Genomic DNA, 7,818 nt, shown 5'->3' with positions numbered 1-7,818 from the left:
GTACCTGTAAATGGTATTATAAGTCAAATATTAATTCATATAACTAAGAAAATAAAGAAAATTTGATAGCTAAATTTGATGCCATCAGAAAGATCGTAACTTGAATAAATATTTTTTCACAGTTAGATACTTTTTTGACGATATTCAATTTATCATATAAGTAATTAAAAGAATAAGAAAAACTTTGTGAGGGGCATATTTATATTTTAAAATAGATTTTCAATAGTCAATTTTTTATGATGAGTTTTTGGAGCAGTTTTTAATAATTGATGGGTTCTATAATTGTTTATCTAATTGTTGATATTTATTCCTATAATAGAAATATTTTTTTTCTTTCTTCAATTTATTTGAAAATTTTTAATTCTCAGCAGTCATATAGTTGTGGGTTGCTTGTATTAAATATAAAATATAATACTTGAATCATTAAATCTTAAGTAGTAATGTAAATTTTTAGTAAAATCCTGACATTATTAAGCTTTAATTTTTTATATTTGCAAATGAGTATATAATGTAAAATTAAGATAGAAGATTTTATTAATATTAACTTTAGCTGAGTGAAATTAGTTAATTAAACATGAGTGAAAATTTTTTTATTTGCAGAAGATTTGTCAGGAATATTACTGGAGGTTGGTTTAAATGTTAGGTCAATAAGTCTGAGGAAATAGAATCAAATTGATTGTACTGGTAACGATGAGAATGAGGATGAGCGTGCGGTTAACTCGAGTGACTCATTCGTTTTCTCATTGAATCAAGATTGGTTATACACTACAAAGCAATTGGAACACTTGAAGATTTTTCATTTTATGTACATATTATTTTTTTTCATTTCCACTTGTCATTCTATTTTACTTCGGTTAATTTAGATTTTTCTTCTTATCTATTTTTACTTATTTTGTTTTTAAACAAAAGTTGAGTGTGATTGGATGAGAACCGTAACGACAGGCGGTTTAATAACGGAAACTCGAGATGTCAAGTGAATAAGGCGAGTGGAAGTACAACGACAACCGGAGAGGGACTCGATTATCGAGGAATTGTCTCGGACTGGATTCCAAGCATGGGAATCCCGCAGAAATTGAAACGGCACTCGAATACCACGAGTGTTCGAGTATACCACTAGCATTCTGTTCGATCGATCACAAAAGAGAACGAGAGTAGAGGAAATCAAGTGAGATAGATTAGGTTTTTGATAAAGATAAAAATAAGTAGATACATTGTTATATGTTATATATACGACTAATAGACAGATTGTTGTCTCAGACAAATCAATGTCGTGAAAACGTTTTGCTCAAATATACCCCCTATGTGTTGGAATCAACAACCTGTAGATGCTTTGCTAAAACTTGTAAAGTAAAGCCAAAGCTGTCTAATACTCGTCCATATGGATTTTCTTGTCCGCAATTGTCTTGTTTAGTTAAAGGACGAAATTCCTGCGTCGGCGCCTCGTTACTAGTCATTCAAAGTAAATCCATCAACCTTGTACTGCAGAAGAATAATCAGACAGACAGATTTTATTTGTATTATAGAATTATCTTTGACATAATAGACGATGATGCGAGCACAAAGTATGTCTAATGTAGACACAGATATACTTAGTGCATGAAAGCAAAGAAGGTCAATTTATAAAATTGAAAATGGTAGTCTTAAATAATGACTGGTGGCTGACGACGATAATCCTCTGATGATGACGTTGCTGGATTCACGTGGTGGCTTTAACTCAAGCCATTTCATTGGCTCTTTCACACTCGCTATATATTATATAAAATATATATATAAAGAGAGAGCCTAGTCAAGCTATATCCTTCGGGGATTTCCCCTTCTGTGAGCTTGAAAACTCCCTACTGCTATCTGTCCACGTCGTTTCCACCCTCAGCCAATGTGTAACAAACCAGCCCCAGAAAGTCCAAAAGTCCACATCTATCACTTTATTTTATCCTCAATTCCTCACGTTAATCCTCTTCTATATATACTCTTTCTTTTTCTCTTTACCAGTTACTTGACCAAGTTGACATCAATTTTCTTGCTGGCAGCAAACTTCTCTCATCTCTCGAGTCTAACGTATAAAGCTTTGAAACTCTCTTGCTCTTCATAATTTTCTCTCTAACTCCTTTTAGCATTTTTTTTTTTTACTCTTTTTCGAAAATACTTTGCCATTAGGCCAAGTACGTCTCGTTAGCGTTAGTTTACACTTAATATTACTGTGTACTGCGGCTAAAAGCTCAAGAGAGTGGAATATTTGATGATAATAATAATGTGATTATATGAATTTACAAAAACTGAAAAAAAAAAAAAAAAAAAATAATAATAATAATAATAAATAAATAAATTAATAAAACTTGTATTTTATTTTTTACCTCAACCACTGCTGCTCCCTCATAATTCCCTCATTGCCTGCTGCTATTTTATACATACATAATTTACAAACTCATATAATTTTATAATAATATTTATCTCGGAATAAAATTTAAACTGTAAACTGTTTCTCTCGTTTTCTTGCCTACGGCATTGTAAAGTTCTTAGTAACAAACTTTTTTCTTCTCTTGCGCTTATTCTTTTACCCATTCTTCTCTTTCATCGTTTTCTTCTTCTTCTTCTTCTTTTACTTCTACTTTGTCATCTTCGCTCTATTTACATTATTAGTTTTTGTTTATTTTTTAAAAATCTATATGTATATATGAGCGATACAAAACTGTGGGAAGAACAGGAGAAAAATAAAATGATAAAAATGATAAAGAAAGATAGAAAAAGAGAGAGAAAGTGTAAGAGAGAGTAGCCTTGGCCCGTGAGTTTTCTCGTTCGTGTGGCGGGCGTAGCGTAGTCACAGTTGTCCTGGCAACGGTATCGATTTCAACCCTCGACTATGCAGTAGAAGAACCCAGGAACGAAGCCCACCATCACATGTATAACCAACTACCAGTGCACTTTGACACCATAGGGTTGTGTTTTCCATCCTCTTACTCCCTCAATCCTTCTACACTCGCGCTCACTCTCACTATCCTTTTGCGCTTAAATTCTTTCTCTCTCATCTTTCAAACTTCCTCTGTCTCTTCACACCCTTATTCCATACTACTCACCGCTTTTGGTGTGCTTTCGTTGAAACGCCGGTTTCGACAACGCGATTATACTCTGTAAACTCCCTTTATAATCCAAACTGAGCGAGCGAGTGAATGAGCCAGAGTTACACTCTAAAGAAGAAAGACAAAGAGAGAAAAAGCAGATAATGAAAGAGGAACAGGAGGGCAAGTTGAAACTTCTCGATGCCTCTAGCATGGGAAATGTACGCCTGAAAATTCAATTCTCTCGTTCATTTTCACGTTGTATATAGTCAATTCTTTTACACTTACCCAATACAAGAGACAGCAACATCTTAGAAACTACTGAGGCTTTAAGCCTCAAGCTAAATGACTCAGAATGCCGCCGGTAAATCCGTAAAGTAATAATAAAATAAAAAAAATAGATTTGATTTTATGGAAAATCCAATTCAATAACTTTTTGTTTATTCAGAATTGAATATTTAAGTATACTTTTAATATCAAAGTAATTAAAAAAATTTTTTTTAAAACAATCGTTATAAATTCATGCATACAACCTTTTGTACTTTAATTTTACGATTCATTTATTTATTGTTTTTTAATAATCTCAGATGAATTTTTAGTCTCTTATACTTGATGCCGATGATGCTTCAGTATAATAGAGCAGCAACGTAAAACGCGATTATTTGTTCACAAAGAGCTGACGATACCGCACGTGCCATCAGAGTCCAGCGAATCCGTTTTATTTCCTTTTAACAATAGAGTCTCGGTCGTACCGTTATCCTCCTCCTCTTTGCTTCTGACATTCGCGTGCCAGTCACACCGCGTTCGAGAGAGGCTTTTTTTTTTATTCCATTTTCTATTACTTTTTTGTTTTTTGACTTACCCTTCGCTGTTGAATTCACTGTAAAATAAAAGACGATTACACTTCTCACGAAAAGTGAGAAAAATGCCAAAAGATTTATCTTTTATCATTGGTTTATTTTTTTCATTTTTTTAAAAAAATATATGTGGGATTTCCTCGATACTTTTCCCTTTTCTTTATCCTCTTTAGTAGAACAGTAACAGCCGTACCAGAGTATCATTTATTCTTCTTTCTCTGTTGGATACTCGTAAATGCCGCAAACTTTGTTTGCTGGAACGGCTTTGTCTGAAACAATATTCGACTGTGAGGCTCTTTTCAACGTCATCAGTAAAACAAGACACGTCTTGCTACTATACTCTACAACAGCCTGTCATGAGAAATTTCAAACTTTTTCTCTCTTCTTTTTATTTTACTTTTTATTTCACACTCAAGAAAAAATAAAATAAACGATAAGAATAACTAGCTTCTGCTGGGCATCCAAAAAAGTTTGAAATTAAACATTACTGGCAAATATGATTGATCAATAATTATACTTATACTCTAAATTAATTAATTAAACATACCAATCATCTTTGGATATGAAAGATTTAAATTGTTCATAATCTTGATAAATTCATCCTTAGTTTTAGTAAGCCGTGGATTTAAAATACGTTCTTCAGCAACTGTTGTTACAGTTCGACCAGTATAGTCATGAGCTGGATAAAGCCGGAAGTTTGATGGTAAATTAAATATTAACTTGTGTACTGATTCATAGAGAGTTTCTGGTGAGCCACCCTTTGTATGGAAAAATAAACAAAATATAGTTAAATATCCTTTTGTTATTTTGCTGGCTTCTAACTATTATTAATCATATGTAATACAAACCTGGAAATCTGTTCTACCACATCCACGGATTAAAAGTGTATCTCCAGTAAATGCGATACCTTGTTCATGACATACGTACGTCACGCAACCTGCATCCATTAAAAAAACACACGTAAGTTTAATAAATGAATAAATGCTGTTCAATATATTTATTGATTTTTTAAACTGTCTGACCTTCGGTATGACCTGGAGTTGATAAAGCTTCTAATTGATGTCGTCCAAAATTAATTGAATCATGTGGTTCAAGTAAAATATCCGCTTGCGCACCACTACGTCGAGATATAATTGATTTACAACCAGGTAATATTGATTTTAATTTACCTGTTCCTGTTATATGATCGGCGTGCATGTGGGTGTTTACTTAAACATAAAATAAGGAATAAAAAAATTTTTATTTCATCTACTATTGATAAACATGACAAGAGCATGGCATTATAAGCATGGTGTCTCATGTTATTTATGTAATCTTTCTATGGGGATTCATGAAATACTATTAAAGCAATCAAAACACTTTAGCTTCTTGAATGTAATTGCCAAAGTTTCTTGTTAATTCTGCAATCCTTAGGTAAGTTGTCAAATTCTCCGAAGGTAGAAAGCTTTTGGCGCTAGTAGAGTTGTATGAGAAATTAAAGTTTTATGCAATGAAAGTTTAATAATTGCTGAAACTATTCTAGGCATTATGATTAAAATTTTCTACTAACACTCAGTACATTACTGTCTAACAATTATATACATGAGGATTTAACATATTTATATGTACTTATTGGAATATAAAATATTTACTTGCGTATTTGAGTTCCAATCCTAAGTCCCTAATTAATGTAGCATCTCTATCAGCCCATTCTAATACTGGATCTATCAATATTGCCTTTTTCTGAGTTGTATCAGCCAATAAATATGTATATGTACGGGAAGATGGGTCGAATAGCTGTAAATTAAATGTTAAAGCTAATATTTAGTACGAGACAAAATTTGTTATTCATTATGTATATATTGTATTGATTTATAAGAGTTAATATTATGCGCCTAGTTATTTATATTGTAGTCAATAAATGACATTCAAGTTAGCAGCTACTTAATAATTTTTTAATTTTATTTAACAAATAAATCTTTTCTGAAAAACTATTTTTAAAAAATTGCATTTACAATTTTTCAAAATTTCTAAATGTCAATTTTTTTTTTTGACATAATTAATTTATTAAAAAATTCTAAAAATTAATTCTCATAGTCAATAAATATTTAATTATCGTTTGATTTACCTGGCGAAACAAGATGTCATTCGAGAGAGGTATATGCTCTGTTAGAGTTTTATTCTGACACTGATGTGCATTCGACACATACCTTCTTGTTATTTTGGTGACACAATGCTGTGGGACAGGTGTTGCAAATATTTTAGTACATTTTCTGATTAATTTCGACATTTTTAATAAAAAAATTCGGAGTTGTGTTTAACTATGTTAAAAATTAATAATACTCATCCGCCACGTCAGACTGAAAAGAATATTTTATTAAACATGTGATCTGTCTGTATCCTGATTAAATCAAAGCATTAAATTATCTAGTGAGATATATAATTAATAAATCAAATGTTATTTTCTAAAATTATTTGTTCCACTTATCATGTTATCACAACATAACCTAAATGACATTGCTTTATGTCCGTACTAATAATTTTTTTTACAAGTCAATAAATTAAAAACTTTAATATAAAAAGTAAAAATCATTAATCTATCAACTGCCCATTTAATTTTACGAGGAAAATTTGAAAAATTCTTCAATTTTTCAAAATTTTATTAATTTAAATCAATAATTTAAAAAATGCGCGCCTTTTCAGTTTTGTAAGCCTAGGAAGCAAATTCATAAGCTCAGAAATACAACACTGCCATCTTTACAAGTTCTTTTCCTTCGTGATAGCTAAAGGTTTGTCATGACATTATTTATGTTCATCAATCAAATAATATTTAAATGTTATTAACAGAGTTTTTAATAATTTAAAAACTCAATTAGCTGTGATTAATACATTAATAATTATTTTTCTATATTTTTCACATCGTAAACTCATAAGTAATATTGTTCATTGAGCTCCATGTGATCTGTTTGACGTGACATCCTAAATTAACCTTTTTTTATTTGTAAAATCTGAAATATTATTAATTATTTATTATTTCAGATGCCTTCCGTAACTTTGAAAGACGTTGACCAGCACAAATTTGTGCAAGCGTTTTCTGCATTTTTAAAAAAGTAAGTTTTAGAAAATATAACCTAGCTTCTAAATTATTTTCCTACATTACCAATCTTGTGCTAAAAAATTCAGATTTAATTTTATAAAATCAAAAAAAAAAATTTTTTTTTGGAGTTAAAAAATAAAAAAAACTAATTTGACAATTTTTTTTGTATAAAAATTGAAATATTTAGATTAAATTAAAGTTTTGTTGTTTTTTTAGTTGAATCAGAATTTTAAGACAAAAATTATCACATTTTAATATATGCCGTTAATTAATTAATTAATAAATAATTATTTTAAAGGACCGGTAAATTGCGTGTACCAGAATGTATGGATATCGTAAAGACGGGTCAGTTCAAAGAGTTGGCGCCTTATGATCCGGATTGGTATTACATACGCTGTGCGGCCATCGCTCGTCACATCTACATCCGCAGTCCCATTGGTGTTGGTGCAGTAGCAAAAATATTCGGTGGACGTAAACGTAATGGTACTCACCCCAGCCACTTTTGCAAATCTTCCGGTGGGATTGCACGTCGGGCTCTCCAAAGTTTGGAGCAGCTTAAACTAATTGAAAAAACTCCAATGGGGGGTCGTAAACTCACCAGCCAAGGACGACGTGATTTGGATCGTATTGCTGCTCAAGTAAAAGCTAAATGCAAAAAGCAATTGAAGCTCCAAGAAACTCTCGTTCTTTAAGGATTGTATTTCAATAATAAAACTATCAAAATCTAAAAAATTGTTTTTTTAATTAAATATAATTTCGGTTTTTTTTCTTTGGCATTTTATAGTTTTTTTTTTAACAAATAAATTTGTTAAAAAAATTCTTAAAATTATCA

At 31.0% G+C, this 7,818-nt stretch overlaps 2 protein-coding genes across 3 annotated transcripts; one reads left to right on the top strand and one right to left on the bottom strand.

Moving 5' to 3' along the window:
- Positions 1-3,455: 3,455 nt before the first annotated feature.
- On the bottom strand, positions 3,456-6,469 carry LOC141536708 (persulfide dioxygenase ETHE1, mitochondrial). Of its 2 annotated transcripts, XM_074257429.1 has the most exons (7): positions 6,018-6,469; positions 5,542-5,686; positions 4,933-5,118; positions 4,759-4,847; positions 4,458-4,668; positions 4,104-4,179; positions 3,456-3,933 (listed from the first exon to the last, which is right to left on the bottom strand). In XM_074257429.1, exons 1-6 carry the CDS (start codon positions 6,177-6,179, stop codon positions 4,115-4,117), a joined length of 858 nt encoding a protein of 285 aa, XP_074113530.1. In that variant the 5' UTR covers positions 6,180-6,469; the 3' UTR covers positions 3,456-3,933; positions 4,104-4,114. The 2 variants fall into 2 exon arrangements, with proteins under 2 accessions (XP_074113530.1, XP_074113528.1); XM_074257427.1 differs by having other exon boundaries at positions 3,456-4,179.
- Positions 6,470-6,618: 149 nt separating this feature from the next.
- LOC141536709 (small ribosomal subunit protein eS19) lies at positions 6,619-7,718 on the top strand. Its single transcript, XM_074257430.1, has 3 exons — positions 6,619-6,678; positions 6,929-6,999; positions 7,285-7,718. Exons 2-3 carry the CDS (start codon positions 6,929-6,931, stop codon positions 7,676-7,678), a joined length of 465 nt encoding a protein of 154 aa, XP_074113531.1. The 5' UTR covers positions 6,619-6,678; the 3' UTR covers positions 7,679-7,718.
- Positions 7,719-7,818: the final 100 nt, after the last annotated feature.

The sequence above is a fragment of the Cotesia typhae genome, unplaced genomic scaffold, assembly GCF_013202065.1.
Source record: "Cotesia typhae breed Kobodo isofemale line unplaced genomic scaffold, CoteBio_Ctyphae scaffold_152, whole genome shotgun sequence".
NCBI lineage: Eukaryota > Metazoa > Arthropoda > Insecta > Hymenoptera > Braconidae > Cotesia > Cotesia typhae.
Note: the sequence above shows the minus strand (reverse complement) of the source record. Positions and strands in the feature narration are given on the sequence as shown.

Coding starts and splice junctions, on each gene's coding strand:
- LOC141536708 (XM_074257427.1), bottom strand. CDS start 6,179: ATGTCGAAATTAATCAGAAAATGTACTAAAATATTTGCAACACCTGTC. Junction 5,119..5,541: donor ATTGGAACTCAAATACGCAA/GTAAATATTTTA, acceptor TTTATGTTTAAG/TAAACACCCACATGCACGCC. Junction 4,669..4,758: donor GTGGTAGAACAGATTTCCAG/GTTTGTATTACA, acceptor TTCCATACAAAG/GGTGGCTCACCAGAAACTCT.
- LOC141536709 (XM_074257430.1), top strand. CDS start 6,929: ATGCCTTCCGTAACTTTGAAAGACGTTGACCAGCACAAATTTGTGCAA. Junction 7,000..7,284: donor TTTTCTGCATTTTTAAAAAA/GTAAGTTTTAGA, acceptor ATTATTTTAAAG/GACCGGTAAATTGCGTGTAC.